At 33.2% G+C, this 19,371-nt stretch overlaps 1 protein-coding gene across 1 annotated transcript in view; it reads left to right on the forward strand.

The window, feature by feature from the left end:
- Window positions 1-19,371, forward strand: part of LOC149773176 (complement C3-like) — a 519,398-nt gene that overhangs the window by 255,361 nt on the left and 244,666 nt on the right. The window contains exons 18-21 of the mRNA XM_089946681.1: window positions 2,328-2,556; window positions 8,114-8,329; window positions 13,455-13,548; window positions 18,800-18,901. Coding sequence (XP_089802807.1) covers window positions 2,328-2,556; window positions 8,114-8,329; window positions 13,455-13,548; window positions 18,800-18,901 — 641 coding nt within the window. The remainder of the gene's footprint in view (window positions 1-2,327; window positions 2,557-8,113; window positions 8,330-13,454; window positions 13,549-18,799; window positions 18,902-19,371) is intronic.

Here is a 19,371-nt window from a genome sequence, read left to right on the forward strand (position 1 = left end):
GATATCCATGATTGCCACCATAGTGGCCATTTTAAATCTTCTTGTCTCTACTCCTTGTGAATGGATGGGCATGTCAAAATGAGTTTTTTTATTTCTAAATGACTGAAATGAAAATAGTGCCAGTCTGACGTCCACTATGCTGAAAGTATGTTTCATATACTACTCCTTCCAAATGAATGGTCATATCAACATGGGGTTTTCACTAAAAGACTTCTTACTATCCCTAGTTCTTTCTGAATGAAAATCTTGCTGATCTGTTGTCCAGTGTGGCTGTCACAGTGATCATCTTGAAAGTATTTGTATTGCTATTCTATCTACATGGATGGTAAAGTATGAATACCACAGCAGCCCTATAGAAGCTCTTGTTATTGCTATTCATTCTAAATGGAAAGGCATAGTGTCATAGAATTTTTACCAGAAGAATTCTTATGATGTTTAGCTAGACTTGAATGAAAATGGTGCTGATCTGATGTTTATTATGATTGCCAGAGTGACCACTTTGAAAATTGTGTAGACACTACTAAGTCTGAATTAATGCTTACATTAAGATGGAGTTTTTACTAAAAGACTTCCTAAAATGTTTTGTCAATCGTAAATTAAATTGGTGCTGATCTGATGTTCATTATGTAGCTACCTGTAGAAGAGTTCTTGTGGTGATGAGTGGGTCCTTAATGAAAATGACTAACCACAATATAGTGACCATAGTAGCTATCGTGATAATATTGTTATTTCTACTCCTCTCAAACAAATAAACCGCTCCGGTGGCCTAGTGGTTAAAGCGTCCGCCTCGGATGCGGGAGGTCGTGGGTTCGATCCCCGGCCGAATCATACCAAAGACTTACAAAAATGGTACTAACAGCTGCCTCGCTTGGCGCCCAGCATTAAGAGGTTAGTGTTAGGACTGGTCGGCCCGGTGTCAGGATAATGTGACTGGGTGGGACATAATGCTACATGTCTGCGGCATGATGCCCCAGTGCTAGACATCACTATAAACTGCCACATTGCAGACATCATAGCGATATGACTGAAAAATTGTTAAAGCTACGTTAAAAATCCAAATCTCATCACATCTCGCTAATGATTTGTCTAAAAGTTGATTTGAAAACATTTAAATGATTATAATATATCTGATCGGACTTGCACTCACTTTCAAACTCTTTCTCAAAATATAAATGTTAAATAAATGTAGTTTAAGTTGAAGGGTTGGCAAAGATTATCAGAGTTCAAGTAGAAAATATATATTTCTTTAAAATCTATACATGAGATACTCTTGCTAATTAGAGAAACTTAATCTACTATCTTGTCTCGAATATCATCAGCATTTTGAAAATCAAAAACAAATTGTAAGTCCCGTAAATAATCATTTAATTAATCTGCATAAACACAAATGCCTGTCCTCACTTACATATACCAGAGAGCTAGACCTGTTAAACCAAATGAGTAATGTCCATAAGGCCATGGAGTGAGTGTGCTGTGAAGAATTTGCTTGTATTGTTTTGGAAGATGTGGATTCTATTCAACATGACGATGTAGAAGACTAGAAAATTGGAAAACAGTTAAATCATATAAAAAGTCCTTACTACAGATCCAAGTAGAGATGGAATATATAAACAACCTATTTATTTTTGCTTTCTTTTAGTCAAATGCTACATCTGTATGTAAAATGAAAGGGGATTTGCCTAGATTGGATGTGTTGAAAGGTTTTCTTAAAGACCACTATAATCTGGTAAAGTATACTACAATCAAATCTGAAAGGAAAGAAGAAGCATTTATGAAGATTTGGAAACGGTGAGAACCGTAATTCCACAGTAGCTAAGAATGTGTCTAAGTCAAATACATGTTTTAATAGCATCATGTTATAGTGTACAGTGTGTCACCTAGCTGCTATATATTTGTAATTGTCTACAAAGAGATTGTGAACTATATGAATGCGTGCATGTGCGTGTGTATTATTTTTTCCTACACTATATTTATTTTCCCTAGATTATGTCAGATATAAGGTGACCATGGCATGGTTCACCAACCCAATGGTCAACCTAGTATGGGGACCCAAAACGTTTTATAAAAAAATTGCTTATTATTACTATACTGTATAAGGTAAGTGTGTATTTTATTCGATGTATTTAACATGTATTATTTATGTATTTATTATTCATACACATGGTAAATTTTTATTGTTGCATGTAGTTATCTTTGATTACTTTCTTAGTATTCATGTACATAGTAAATGTGTTCATTTTTAATTGTAAGTGGTTATCCATTTTCTGATTGTTGGCTAAATGTTGGTAGCAATGCCACTGAAATAATTTTGGTTTTTTTCGCAACAGTTCCAGTGGGGTTTTGGACGTGAAACGATCTACACCACATTCAATAACTGAGTGGAGGGTACAGGCTATTGGGATGTCATCAGATTATGGTATTTGCATTGCTGAGCCAGTTACATTCAAAACATTGAAGAATTTCTTCCTACAAATTGATCTCCCTTATAAAGCAGTTCGTCTGGAGCAAATGAATATTAAAATAACCATCTTCAACTATGATGTTCAAGATCATTTGGTAAGTGAGCAATTTTATATAAAAAAAATAGTACACATACTTTTGGATCGTAAAAATTTGTTTTTAGCTCACATGGCCATAAGGACAATCAAACTTATGGTATGGTCCATGCTACCATACTTATGATCACAATCTGATCAAACATGGAATATGGGCATGCATCATCAAAATGTTTAATAAGTGAGATCCATACCAAATATTAGTGTGATCTTGCACCTGATTGGTTGAGCTTGTTACTACTCCGAAAACAATATTTTTTATTTGGTTTGATCACACTTCATAGACTTGTATGACAAACCTCTCACATGAAGATAAATGAGGTGTGATTAGCTGAACTTATTCCAGTTTTTCATAACATTTACTAAACAATCTTAAATCATCAGCATCTTGAATTAAGAGCAAGAGCCATCCTGAATAAGAGCCACAATACTTTTTCAGAATAACTTTGGAGTTTTTGAATGATTATGGTAAGTTGCAATTAACAGTATAAATATGTTTAGCTCTATTGGTCATTAGGGCTGTCATCGGGTACCCGGGTGAAGTTTTCCATGGTTTATGACAGCCCTATTGGTCATAGATCAGAAGAGCTTATGGGATGACCTGTTGTCCATTGTCCATAATGTGTCATCTGTTAACCAACCTCTTTTTTCAGGCAGTTGTCCATCCAAAAGTACCAGTTTGTTACTGTTGCTTCTCTTAAACTGCTTGGATGAATGCCATGAAATTTTACACCCACATTAATCCTATGGTCTAGTTAATCCTTAATGAAAATGTGCTGCTAAGATATCCAGTATGGCCACCACAGCAGACATCTTGAAATTCTTGTTATTATTACTCCTGAACAGAAAGTCATATTGAGATGAGATCTTCAACAGAAGACTAGTTGGTCCAGTATGAAAAATGGAGTCAATTTGACATCTAGTATGACTGCCACTGCAGTCTTCATGAAAATATTGTTATTGCTATCCCACCTGAATGGATGGTCACATCAGCATGATTTTTCCTCTTAAAGACTTCTTATGATGTCCGGTTAGCCCTAAACGATGCTGATGTGACATGTAGTGTGGCCGCTATGGTAACCATCTTTCTATTGCTACTTCTGATTAATGGAAACTGATGTTGACATGGGGCTTTCACCAGAAGACCTTTTATAATATCTGGTTGGTCCAAAATGAAAGTTGTGCTGATCTGATGTCCAATATGGTCACCATGGTAGCCGTCTTGAAAATCTTAGTATTGCTATTTCTCATGAATGGGAAGTTATATCAGCATGATGTCTGGCTGGTCCCAATTGAAAATGGTGCTTGAAAATCTTGAAAATCTTGTCATGGTTACTCCTCCAGAATGGATGGTCATATCTATAGAGTTTCATCAGAAGATTTCTTACAATGTTTATTTGATAGTACATGAAAATGGTCAGGATCTGATATCCAGTACGGCCAACATGGCTGCCATCTTGAAAATCTTGTTATTGCACCAACTCCTAAATGGAAAGTCATATTGTCATGGAATTCTTCCCAGAAGAATAATTATGATATATAGATGCTCCCGAATTAAAACAGTGTGAAAATGACCTCAAATATGGCTGTCAAAATGAACATATTAAAAATCTTGTCAGTAATTCTCCTGAATGGATGTTTTTTCAGCATGAGGTTTTCAGCATAAAGTCTTCTGATAGTGTCCAAAATGAAACTGGTGCCAATCTTACATCGAATATGATTGTCACAGTGCCAAATTTGAAAATTGTATCACTCAGGAATATCAGTTCCCTGCAAAAAGACTGAGTTTAACTTTGATTTCACCAATTCCCTACATAATTGTATTGTGTTACATGGATCTATACCCTTATGTTGTGGTGTTAAGGCAGAGTCATCCATGGAATGTGGACAAAGTAACATATGCAAAAAGTTCAGTTTGTGAAAATAAAAAGCTCCTGGGAAGCATCTGGAAGTCCTTTAAAAGGCCATTGTGAAAAGATTATACCTCTCCATTGTTGTACCAATCATGAGAGTTGCTGAAGATAAATGGGTGAATCTTGGTATGCTTGTATAGTCGCTAGAAGATATACTACTTTCCATGTTTGGTGTCCTATCTTCAACGCATTTTAAAGAGGTGAACTTGCACATCATGTGCTTAGCATGTTACCACTCTAGAGGCCACAGATTTGATATGTAAGCTTCATATATCATCAAGACCTCAGCTGAGTTATATTATTGTTTATATCACTTGCAAAATGTCAAGAGATTCAAGTCTAATAATTTCATATTGAAACCATGTATACACATGGTACAGTGCAATCAATCAGAGTGTGACCCTGCTGTAACACATTCCATTGTAACATGAATTTGGAGATAGCTTGACTGTTGCATGGCTCCTGAAATTTCACACACATTTATTTTTCTCATACTTAAAAAAAAAAAAAAAAATTTTAGAGAAGAAAAAGAAATATGTAACAAATATGTTATCATTTTGGGGAAGAGATCATTTATGAATTGTAACATAAGGCGATCGTGGTATAACTCCAGATATTTCATATATAGAATGATGTCGGTCATTTCTGCGCACCTAAGGTTTCCGTCACTAATATTGAAGCAAATCACATGCCGAATTCTACCAAATGACGAAAATAAATAAAATACTGCAATGCTTACCATGTGAAAAGAGGCAGCTGTCACCAGAATATTCTGTTCAAAATAATATTAATTTTGGATGCATGGAATACCACCCACGTGTTTTAATGACTCGCAAGTTGTTGGCCTATTCTGCGCACAGCTTTGAAAAGACATAGTCTTTATCCGTCGGGCTACATAAATGAAATGCATTACTTGGGACTGTTTCTGTCAGCAGTTCAGTCAAGTAATTAGGTCAGGTTTATAGCTAGTTTTACAAAATTCAATGTAACAATGCCAATAAAGTTCAACATTTTAGACAAAATAAGCTTTTATTATGTTGAAGAGAAACAACAATGAATATGATGTAATGTGTTTGCAATGTCTTGTTTATGTGGGACAAAATTAATAAAGAATTCAGAAACAACACAAATTAAATTTCCAATCTTTTCAAGCCATAAATATCTGGCTGTCAAGCTATTCTAACCCTGGTAGTGCTGTATTGTTTTGGAATGACCTTGAAACCAGTGCTGATTTGTATCTAACTGCCCTGTCTGTGTGTATGCTGAATTGTTTCAAAACAATACAGACTTTTGGGACCAAATCTATACAACAACTTCAAAACCAGTATTTATAATCAGATTGCTGTGTTATGGTACAAAGTGATGCATATATGCATGCAGAGTGCTAACACTAAAAATGTCAGTGAAAATGATGTGTGTTCATGGCTACCATAGCAACCAAATGGAGAAAAAGGGTGGAAAATTATTTTGTGACATAAATTCGAACATAATGTAAACATTTCCATCAAATATAGTTATTCTGAATGTGTACATTGACAGTTAAATTGTTCTACATGTCACATATCCTCAGTTTGTATCTTTTAGGCCTGTGCCAGATAATTAAAACTTTACTTTCAAACATGTCTCTACATTTCAGTATGTTGCAATATTTATTTGGATGATGCAGTATTTATGCAGTATTATTATTCAGAACATTTCTCCACTTAAAATATAATTATAGTCACTCATAGTTCATTGATATGGAAGCAACACTAATCATAATGAAAATGAACGATACATAATTATAGATTTGCTTTGGTTGTGTTTGAAAGGTTTAAAGACTTTTTAAAATAATATTGTTGGCAGTATCTTTTATCCTACTAAATACAGCATTCATTTTTCAAAGGTATCAATGTCATCGATATATTTTAATTAAGAAAGTATAACAATAATTGTCAAGATGTAGAAAGATTATGATGGTCATGTTTTAATGTGAAGATTATGACGGTCATGTTTTAATGTGAAGAATATACTGTTATGCAGTAGAGTCAAACTAATGGTAAACTTGTTTTCTCATTTGAAAATTGTTGGAAGGCAGATGTCTTTTAATACTGGTTTTTATGTAAACATATCTAGAAGCAATTATTGTTGTTTGCAATAATAAATTTAACACATACAAGTATCTTGATGCTTCTGACAACTGTCATAACTGACACAAAATCCAACTGCAGGTTTGTCAGAATACAAAATACGGATGAAAACATTAGGATTTCATTAATGGCACTTAGAGTTATTTCTAGAATTGTAATACATACAATTTTTGTTTGCCAGCTTCACTACTAAATCTTATTTATGTCTTAACTTTCCTTTACTATCTATTAACATGAAATCTGATTGCATATCAATAGTATGGGATACATTATGTCTTCGATTTCTTTAATAACTTTTACTGCCCGGTGGCCTAGTGGTTAGAGCCTCATATGCGGGAGGTCGCGGGTTCAATCCCTGGCAGAGTCATACCAAAGACTTATTAAAGTGGTGCTAACAGCTGCCTCGCTTGACGCTCAGCATTAAGAGTTTAGTGGTAGGATTGGTCGGCCTGGTGTCAGGATAATGTGACTGGGTGGGACATCAATCTACATGTCTGCGGCTTGATGCCCCTATGCTGGACATCGCTATAAACTGCCACACTGCAGACATTGTAGTGTTATGACTGAACAATTGTTAAAGCTACCTTAAAAATCTAAATCACACACACAAATCCAAATCCTTAATAGCTTTTAGAATTAATGCCTTCTTTAGTTTATGACAGCAGTTTTAATTTTAGAATATGTCACTCGTGATGATACAAATAAAAGATTATTTTAGAAATACAGGATTTGTAAATTTAAATAGAACAAATTATTAAAAAGTTTGTGTAATTCACATTGATTATAATTAGTAATTTGTAATATAAACTGAAAAAATGGAACGGTAATGTGACAGGTACTAATAATAATTAAGCTGATAATAATATAGTAATATGATTATATTTATAAGACTAGTCTGATGCACACTGATAAATGTATCTAAGCATCAGAATTTCTGCTTGTATTTTATTATCTTTGAGAAAAAGATTTTGCTTTGGGAAAAATATACTCCTACAAGCCATGCTAAAGTCAAGTTTATACATTTTTTCTCATAGAATTATTGCTAAAAACTCTACTTTATTTGAGCTTCATTATTTGAAGCAAGTTTGATATGTTTGGTTAAATAGGTTTTGACATCTGCTTGTATTGCCATATTAAAGTGCCAAAACATGTTCTTTATATGTTGTTACATGTATTATGTATTATTTTATGGCATCTTATAAATTTAATGCCAATTTGCATTCACAAGCTGACAGATACCAGCTACTCATGTGAGTAGAATCATGCTCACTTGAATCTCTTCTTTATAACAAGGATTACCATTGAGAAAAGGAAAACTCCAGAGTGTAATCTTCTTCTCTAACGCCCCATGAAATAGAGCCTTGACATTTTGGTCACTGTCCATGTCTGCCAAGTAAGTCTACATCATTATCACAAATGTCACAGATTTATCTTTTATATACTTTTAGTGACCTCACTATATTAGGTGGGGAGCAAAAATTTAATAAACTTGCTTGTTATGAAATATTTATTATAGGTCAATGTATATGTTGAGCCATGGGATACAACTATTTGTTCCTCAACAAAGATGGGCACGAAGTCTGAAGCAAAGCGAGTCCTGGTGAAGGCAAATGATGCACATACTGTTACCTACCCCATACTTCCCCTAAAGGCAGGGGACACTTTCCTAACAGTATATGGAGTGATTCCTGACCTGAACTATGATGCTGTAAAGAAAGTACTCCATATTGTTGTAAGTTTTTCTTGTAATTTGTATTATTGTATTAGTTGAATACAATTATTGCTATTGTAGTTATATTATTGTGAGTTTTGATCCTTTCGGGTCCATTGTTGCTAGGGTTATTGCTCTTTTAGTTAATTTTAAATCTTCACTATAATATATCGTTGTAACCAGCATAGATTAGGAAACATTCAACACATTCTGATAGACACATATGTGCATTTTATGGGTTCTGTCTTATGAACGATATTTTAAACAGAGTTATGGCCCATGAAAACAACATCATATCTTCACAAAGGATGTCGGATATGTAGTATCATTTATTTTCATTGGACTCAGTTTTCGTGGTTTTGTAAAATAAGGCATTTTCGTGGGTACTTAGATTTGTGGTTTTGCCTCTCAAAGTCTGCATATTAGTGAGTATTTAATTTCATATTTTAACCACTACAAATACACAAACTAAAGAATACAAAAGAATGAAACTATGCCGACGCAAACAGCTGTCACTTTAATATTTAAATCAATACTACCACCTGCAATTTCAATATTTACACCGTGTTTTCGACCAAGTGTATAACATCAGTTGAAGCCGATGCAGCCAACAACACTAAAACAATACTTCCATCTCTATAAGCACAAATAAAATACCTGTCAAGATTAATCCCATTTGCCATGTTTTCATTCGAATGCTTAACAGCAGAGGAAGCCGACGCATCCAACACTAGGCCAATCAGTTATTTAAGAAGAAATAAGGTCACACTTCCAAGAGTGGTATCCTAAACAGGTCATTGATGCCATTACAGAAAAAGATATTACTGGTGACGATCAGTGCACATTATTAGTAAACCTTGCAAACTTATTAATCAAGTAAATTCACGCTGATTGGATAATTGCAGCTCACGTGACAAGAGTGAAAGATCAGACCTAATTATGATTTGGTTTTGAGAAAGTTGGACTTGTTTAGTTAATCAGCAATTTGTTGATTAGTTACCTGAGAAGCATTTGTGAGTACCGTGAGACTTGATTGACAAGATGTTGATACAGTGGCTTTGTCCAAAAAGCTGTGAAGTGTGAGCTTTGATACTCTTTTACAATTAGTGCATATACATAGTGTTTAATTAATAATAGTGTTTCAAGAAATAGTTATAGTATTTTACAGGATTGTTGTTCTTTTGGATTAAAAATGCATGGATAAAATGAAATGTGTTTTCAGAAGGATTTAAATCTTTCAACAACAGCAGTACTCGAATGAAGGATCGATTTGAATAATTATTAAATTTAAGTTTCTTATATTGTTATTTTGTATTATTTTTTCTTTCATTTTCAGTATTACTATTGTTTGAATACATTATACTTTTTCTCTGTTTTCTCTCTATCCTTACTTATCTCACATATCGATTTAAGGCAGTGAGTGTTCAAGTACAGCTATCGGATACCTTATTGACATATAATGGTTTATAATTCTTGTTTCAAAAGGTTAAAATAAAAAATAAAACAAACACATGTAAAAGCTAATATTTAATTACCAGATTACAGTATTGACCTTGATTTATCAAATACTAGTAGCTGTGTTAATGTCTAGGAATAAAACACTGTAAGAAAATGGGTGGGGGTCATCCTCCTACATGGATCATTTTTCATTAGGGATTTAAATTTGTGGTTCGGGGCAACAACGAAAACCATGAAAATTGGTCCCTCATGAAAATTGATGATACGTCAGTAACCAGCGTAGCTTTGGAATCATTCAACATATTCTAATGCATTTGGTAGGACCTAGATTTGCCTTTATGTGCCATGTCAACTCCATTTTGGGAAGATTTGTAAACGATGACAGTTAACTTTATATTGTTACATGGGATGTTCCCTGTAATTGGCAAGAGTCTTTCGACATATTAAGATGCAGTTTGGTATTAATACTGTTTCTTAGAATTTCATGTGCCATGTATGGGTGTAATCTCATTGACTTCAATTTTGGACAGCGTTTTGCTTAATGTGAAATAAATTTTGTCTTCACATGGAAACTTGGAATGTTAGTTGCAGTCAACATATCTAAAGAACAATTGAACATATCTGATGGAATTTGGTCTGAATATTGTCTGTTAGACTTAAATTCGCATGTTATATTTATCGTCTTTTGTGTACATCATTTTGGACAGAGTTACAGACCTTGTCAAGTCACCTTCTTTTCTTTATACTGAATGTTGCTTGTAAACAGTATAGTTCAGGAACCACTGAAGATATTCTATGTAGTTTGATGTGAACATAAACACACGTTTCTTTGATGGATTGTAACTTTTGTCTTGTCTACTCCATTTTGGATTGAGTTATACCCTTGTTGATCAACTTTATATTTCTAAATGTAATGTTGCTAGTATTGAATGGACCTTGAATGAGTTGGATTTCAAGCATTTCAGATGCTCATTTGTGAGAGTAATGGCCCCTTCATGCCATTGATCTCCTAAATGGGATTCCCAGCACATTTTCTCATTTAAAAGCTAAGAGAACTGTGGTGCATGGGGCCCTTTGCAATATAGCTCTATTTAAGAGTTGGAAAAAAGTTAGGGTTTTAGTTATTTTGTATTGTCAATCTTTTTGAAAATTTTATATGTGGCCATCCTCATCTATGCATGTTATGGAGTAGCAAATGACTGAGCTCACTGAACATACAGTGCATTCAGGCATAGGTAAATACATTCTAGGACTTACTGTATTAAAGTGAAAGTGACTACTACATAACTATAGAAGTGGCTATTACTGTGAGGGTCTGACTGTCATATTTTTTCCATGGCTATATTATTAGATTTTTTATATAAATATTTGTTTTGAGATTTTATCTTAGATAACAAAAATTTCATTTTCAGGATATCAGCACTATAGGTGAAGCAATGGTATTGAAATTTAGACCAGATGTATTACATAACATTGTATCGGTATTTTACTAATGTTTTGCTGATAAATATGGCATCTGGAAAAGGAAATGCAGATAATGATATTGTATATCAAGTCTTAGAAATATTTAAAATGTAAATGGCTCAGCTCCATATTATCTTGAAAACTCTTTTTTTTTAAATGCCAAAATGATTATTTTCATTTTTTGTTCTGGTTTTAAACAATATTCTTTAAATTCTAAATTCCACAGCCTTGAAGAGTTACTTTGAAAATGAAGTTTTCAGTACTCAATACCATTATTTGGAACCTACCATTATTTGGAACCCTCCTTACATCAAATATAAAGTACAAAGCAACATTTTAGAAAAATCTTGAATACTTATAAATCTTTCACCATTAGCATCATATGCTCTTTATTTTTTCAGTGTGTGTATGTGTATTAAAAATGTGTATATACTTTGATATGTGGGTATGTGTATTAAAAATGTGTATATACTTTGATATGTGTGTAAGTGTATTAAAAATGTGTATATAGTTTGGTATGTGTAAGTATGTATGTGCTTATATGTTTTTTTAGTAGAACTGGTTACCATCACAAAATCTATACCACACTGTACTGTGGTATTTCTGAACTTACCATGATACATACCCCCAGTATACCACAATTATATTACAGACCAACAACTCATTGTTCTGTGGCAGGGGCTTGACACTTTTTGGTTTCATTTCTATCGACCAGTAGCTGGGGAAAAAAATTGGTCTGATTTATATCAAAATGACATAATATTACAGGCATATCTATTTTAATATTTGGAAAAAATATATTTAACTTGAGATAAAAGAAAATATGTCACCTCAAAAGAAAATATCCCCTCCCAATTAAATGGAAAGTAGCTTATAGCAGATTAATTGGCTGTATATATGTTGTTTGTTGATTAAGAATCTAAAAACTAAAACTAAAGTTGGACGATTCAGCTTACAGTATAGATGATGCTGAAAGACGTTGTGCCGACACTAAAGAGCCTTTTGATAAAAATGGGAAGTGAAGATACTAAAGCCTATAATTTTCTAGTTACAATATTGATATGATAGGCAGTGAAACTTTGAGAGGGATGTCAAAGCCAGAGCAAGATATTCAAGATGCTCCTTAAACTTGAATGATGATTTTTAAGTCTTGCAAAGGAATAAAGATACTTAACACATTCACATACACTAGTCCATAAGTAAGACATAGCATGTGGAATTTTCTATTTGTTTTCTTAATCTGAATATTTTAGGAAAGTGGGATTTGGCCAGAATATGTTTAATAACATTCCATTTGGCAAACATGCGCTTAAAGGATCATAAATATATTTGTAATATTGACCTTTAATTTGTGACAAATAAAAACATTTTGTTAAAAAGAGATTATTTTTTAACAGTTTTGTCATCAATTATGAAAACACGCTGTTAATAAATTAATCATAATAATATTCCTCTGGAATTTCTGTTCATTCCTTATTGATGGAAACTATCAGTGTACTTATATATTGAAACAGTACCGTGGTATTTTCCAGTGGAATAAATATGACAGTTAGCTGGTATACCTTTAATACTGTGCACATCTACTTTATAGCATGTTTGTGTTTATTGTCAAATGTCTTTATAAAAGATTATATAATATTTATTTTTGAAAGTATTTAGTTGTATTTGTATTTACTATAGTTTGTGGAGGGCCCAAGGGGAGAATAGGTGCATTGCTGAGTTAACCATCCTTGAAATAATAATAGTTAATAATAATAATAATAATAATGATAATAATATTATTAATATTGTGTAAAAGTTAGAGACCACTCTGTTCACTTGAAATATGAGTTAAAGCATAACAAAATAAAATGATTTCCACATTCGAACAAATGCTTTTATAAAGTCACAGATATGTTGCCGTGACTAAATAGAAATCTGCTGGTTTGGTTTGAAGCTCTAAAGAACAAAGGTCAAGTGCAAATGTTAACTGGTTGGTCTCTTAACGTTTCTGTGGTAACTTGAGTTTTCCTGCATACCATCAGCCAATTTCATGCATATGTTGCCTTGGAGGGAACAAAGAACAATTTAGGAGCAAAACTTGAAAGGTCAAAAGTTATTGTGACTCAAAGAAGACCAATGGCTTTCTGCCAGTGATATTATTTAAACATTCACTGTTATCATATAAAATACACCACTCAAACTATCCGACAGTCTTGTCTAATTTTGCTTCTCTTATTTTTAGAATGAAGGAATTGAAGAGAATGAGGAGATTCAGCTGTGCTTGGACCCAAAAGGTCAGGGCAAAGCTGTTTGCAGACCTAATAGCAGAGTAGTTGGTGAGTTTCTGAACTTCCTGAGAGTCATCATGGAAATTTTATTGTCACCTCAAATTAATCCCTTCTTAACCATGCAATCTGTATGCTTCAGACTCTGAAACATTTATGTACCCGTTTTGAAATACAAATAAAATTATAAAGCATGATGGATTCAAATTTAGGATCATTACCCCCACATTACCCTAGATGGGATTTAGGAACAGTGTGGGGGATACATATTGTCACTGTCATTTTAATTCACTTGAATAAATTTGGACTATCACAACATTATTTAGTTTATAATAATATAAAAAATGTTCTATGTTTTGACATGTTTGCAGATTCCCCATTGTTGATGAGAAAACTGCTGATCTTCAAATGTTACAAATTTTGACTACCTGCTGTTTTAGATGTTAAAGAACTATTGATCAGCTCCTTGCATAATATTTTAGGGTTATGTGGATGAAAACCATATTATGTAATAATGACAGCCTAGTTAATCCAGAAAAGGAAATATTTTGTCTTTAAAATGCATAATTCACAATACGATGAACATTGCTGGTAGCACTATTAAAACTTGTTTCCAACTAAGTTGGCTTTCAGAGTAAGCCTGATGATTGGAAAGCGACAGTGATATTTTTTATATGCACAATGCAAATAGAAAGTGTGCTTTGGATAATGTTGAGGAGATCAAGGCGTTTGAAAAGTAGCTGGATGAGAAGATTCAGGAGCTTAAAAATCCATATAAAGCAAATGTATAGGTCCTATAACAGGATATTGTACTGTAGCATACGGTGTATTGTGTTTTAACTGTGTACAAAACTGAAGACTTAAAGATGACATTGGCTAAATGTTTAAATTTATTTAATGGTTTATTTGCTCGGCAGTGTGCAGGAGGACATTTTAGTGGAAATTACTTAGCACTTGCAGCTATTTGTTTTTTTTTTTAAATTTATTTGTTGATTTTCATTTTATTCTCATTTTATTTAGAATGAAACTCAACAGCCTATTTTATCAAATTTGTAATAAATGTTATGCTAACCATGGAAACAGTCTTGTAATTGCTTTGTGTCTTAAACCTCAAAAAAATATTAAAACCTTGAAAAAAGCCTCAAATAAACCTCAAATTTTAAAATTTAATTTCACTTCTAACATTGATATAAAATAATGTGATAAAAATGGAAGAGCAGAGTGATTAGATAGGTCACAGCCATACATATTTTTTATCATGCTCTATTAGGATGCAGACCTGTCAACTCTTACGATTTTGCCGTAAGTCTTACAAAAATTGTTCCTAAAATACGGACTTTATGGCATAATAGCAAAAATTACGGGAAAATGATCGTTGCCAAAAAATCCGGATAATTGGTTCATCCTTGTTTTATTTGGATCCGGGTTTCATCTTAGAAATAATAAAATTAGTCAGGGAACCAGACTAACTTTACAGCAGCACCCGAGATGCTTTAAACTGCACATAGTTGTTCATGCGAAGTTTCTGTATGATCAAACTGTTGATTATAGAATTTTAAACAATGGCGTCCAGAAAGCAATTCATGTTTAAGACTAAGGGGGCAGGGGCCAGATTTTATGTACAAATTTAATGCTGCAAATATCGACCTAATATAAAAAGTCATAAAAAATCAAATACACAAGTGAGGTCAAAAAGGTCCATAATTTTAGATACCTGTATTAAAACAAAGCATAAGAATATTATTCATTTGACCAGAGAAGTCAATGGCAGTTCATAGCAGAAGAAGCTTATTCACCCCAACCCCTATTTTATACATGCATTTTTCACATCCAAAGGCCATTTTTGACAGCATTTGGTGTTCACAGTGCAAACACAAGCCCTTTCCCCGGATGAAAATTTTGAAAAACATTGTCTACTAAATAGTTTGATGCAATTCAGAATAGTTGTCATCCAAGCTGTTTTTTAGATATTCTACTTGCCTTGAACCCATGTGTCTATTGCTATGGGAAGCTAGCTCTTCTTCCTAGCCGACTATTGGTATTTCACTATGCACATACTTCAGAGCAACTATGGAAGATGTAAATGCCTGATATCAGTTTCAAGAACAACACAAGCCCGAAACACCTAGTTCACAAATATATCCATATCTATAAATAGTAAACAATAATAGCTGAAAAAGTCACACCATAGCCTTAAGTTAAGAAATTTGTCAGGGGCCAATTTACGAAACTGGACCCTGCCACCTGAAGGGAAAATAAGCTTCTAGAAAACTGTTAATAATCAACACAGTAGAATATAAAGGAGTAGTCAGATTCTTGTGAATAAAAGCTAGAAAGGACACAATTACATTTATTGTACATCACGTGCCAATTTGACTATGTCTCATGGCGGGAAATATGATTGCCATCGTCATGGGAAATGGAAAAGAATTTCCAAGAATTACGTCAAGTTGAAAGATAGCAACAAGCCATTGAGCTGCAGAGGTTTGAACTAGAGTTTGTGCAACTGTACTAGTGGTAAATAAAGTCGACTCATACTTTACAAGCTTTTTCAGTTGAACATGTTTATCGTCAATGCCTCAAACTGTTAATTACGTGTTCCAGCTTTACAGTAGCAGTTATTGATATTTTGCTACACCTTACTGTAAACTAGTCACTCTTACGGAAAATAATCAACTGCCTTACTGAGACCGATTCGTCAGGTTTGGGAGGTCTGAGGATGTTTGCAGTGGCATTTCTTGGCTCTATATTGAGGTTACAACATATTTTTTGTCAATTAATTGTTTATTTTTTTCTTCATGTAAATGTAAAATCCCTGCAGAATAAACACCATATTAGAGATAAATAACTTCATTCACAGTGTTGCACTTATGATTCTATGAGAAGGAACACTTCCCCCGCCCTCAGAATTAAGTGGTCAACATGCGATATTTCAAAGAGACAGAAAAATGCTAGATAGTACTGAATGCACTAATATAAGGAAATGAAAAACAAAGTAATATTGCTTTACAGGTTTTTCACTTTAACTTTGGCATCAGTACTCTTTGTCTTCTTTTATTTGCTCATTTACATTATTGTAATAAATGTTTCATCATGTGCTCAAAAGGAGGGAAATTGTTTTCAGATGCATCGATGCACCGAAAATTTTGACATTTCAATACACATATAAACTGGTGGAGAATCAATTCAAAGGATATTTACCTTTTAACAGTTATTTTTAAACTTCATCGGTCATAAATAATTTGTACTCATTTGCCTCTCTATTCTTTATGTGTATAAAAATCAGATTATAGGTTTTATATCATGAGTTGTATTCATACAGTGCCATAGGCATAACATTTCACATGTAGTGCTCAATTAATGTATACAATCATTACATGTAACTGAATACCTTGTTCATATGAAAAGAGCTGAACTATGAATTTTTTATTCAAGATCTTCTGTCAATTTCTTTTAGTCATCACTCACAGAGTTTATTATACAGAGATGCCCATCATCCTGAATTTGGCTTGAACAAGTCCCGAGTTGACAAGCCTGTGCACGAATCACACTGATGTACATAAAATCAAACTTTTCATAAAAAGTAAACCAAAAGAAAATTTAGCAGAAATTGAAGCCATATGCGAGTATTTTCAGTCCTTTCAATTCTTTTTGGGTAATTTGTAAGTCATATCATCAGTTTCCAGCATACAGCTAGAGTGTTTTCAGTCTTTTCCTCTCGTTATGGTAATTTGCGAGATAAGACCAGTTTCTGGCATATAATGTGTCATTATAATCAAAATTGTTCGTTTCATTCCTTTCCATTGTTTTCTGGTCACTATCATAATCAGTTTTGCACCATTATTTGGAATGCTTCATTTTGCTTGATTGTGTTTTCTTCATGATGACTGTATTATTTGTTTTTTTGTTTTGGTTTTTTTTCTTCTTCAAATTAGATTTCTGCAACATTTATGTTTAATTGCGGACTATAATCGGCGCTGTTTCTATAAACCTTTTATGTGTGCTTTGACTTTAAAAAGGGAGACAGTGATTTTAAGTGCATCCTGAAGGCTGCATATAATCAAATTTAATTAAATGAATCAATTTAAAGAAAGAAAAAAATGGACTTTGTGTTTTAATGATATAAAAAATCCGTCCCAAAAATTGAGAGAGCTGAGAAGGGAGCCATGCGATGGGATAAACAGTGATCCGACCTTCGCCATGTGGAAACGATTTTGGAAAAGGATCTTTTGGCAAAGCAGAAAAGAGTCAGTAACAGTCTGGAGGACAGTTAAAAGAACACACAGCTGTGTGCTGTAAATAGTGTTATATAACTGCACATATACATGTTCTGTAATGTTTTAAATGTGTTTTATAACTGCACATAAACATGTTTTGTAATGTTTTAAAATGATTTTATCATTCTTCTGGCTTCCATGTGGAGTTTTTATTTGCAATAGAATCGTGAGCTTTTACCCTTTTGTCCCTAATTTCCCTGGTTGGAAATGGGCTTCTCTGTATTATAATATTTCCCTTTTTAACAATAATTTATAATTCACTGATTCAATACCTAACTGTATTTTTTTATGTTTTTCATCCCAGAAATTGAGTCCATTTTATTTTGCATGTAACCTCCCTTATACGTTACACTAGTCATGGTCAGTGATGTGCACTATAAAAACCTTGAATATCTTGGTAGCCAAATATGATGTTTGAAATGGAAATTGTCATCTGAAAGTTGTTACTGCCTGTGGTGACTTTGGCTATTGATATATCGAATAAAATTGTGGACTGACTCGCACTTCTAAAAAATAGTAGTTGGATTTTTTATATATAAAAATTTCTCTGTTGTAAAAGCATGGTAATAGGGATGCATACAAGTAAAGATTTCAGGGAAATAGGATAAAAGATTAGGGGAACTTTATGATGCCATACTCAAGGCATAATATTTATTCAATACACATCAACTTTTACTTAATTATGAAAAGTTAACTCCTTGCATCAGACACAAATCTCCCTGTTTAATCTGAACACCCACCACCACCACCATAGTATAGAAATATATACATGCATTCCTCCATTTATTTAACATAATTGGAAAATAATGTTTAAGTTCGATTTGGTGTGCTCCTGACTTTATATGTTTAACTGGCAAAAATGTTAAGAGTATAGAACAATATTTTGTGGTAAATTTAGTTAGCGGTTGTGAGAAATACAGTTTTGTGCAGACAGAAATTAAAATAATATATCTATATTCCATCAAGTACAGAAGATTACCAAGTAATTTAAATAATAGTGTATTCCATTCATTTAATCTTTTCAGTGCAAAATGATCCTGCGAATGGACACCAGATATTTACAGTGGATTTAACAATGCCAGAAAATGCCATTGAAGGAACTGGCCAGTGTGTGATGTATTTACCAGGTACCAGACAGAATGAGGTAGAGATGGTGATTAGATAAATTTCAGTGTCCTTGAGGTTTAAAAGAACTTAATTTCTCATCTTTTTAGCTTCTACTAGTCATAGACTAGAATAGCTTATGTGGTGGCTTATGGTCTATCGCCTGTCTGTTAAAGCAAGTTTGTTATGCCTACACCTCCTAAACTATTAAATGGATTGACATCAAACTTTACACACATTCATCCCAATGAGCAGCAGAGGAGGTGAACAGACTATTTTATAGAAGGTCCATTTTTGAAAACTAAGGTTTCCTATGAAAAATTTAAAAAATCCTGACCAATTAGAGAAATTATCCTTCTTTTTCTCTAATTAAGTCACTTTATTTTTATCAAACTTTAATGAGTTTTTGTTTACCTGTTTGGATACTTTTTGAGGTCGCACCTCCTCTGCTGCTATAGTTAGATCATTATTATATATCAATAATATAGCACCA

This window comes from Sinohyriopsis cumingii, unplaced genomic scaffold (genome assembly GCF_028554795.1).
Source record: "Sinohyriopsis cumingii isolate HCF-2022 unplaced genomic scaffold, ASM2855479v2 utg000837l, whole genome shotgun sequence".
Taxonomy (NCBI): Eukaryota; Metazoa; Mollusca; class Bivalvia; order Unionida; family Unionidae; genus Sinohyriopsis; species Sinohyriopsis cumingii.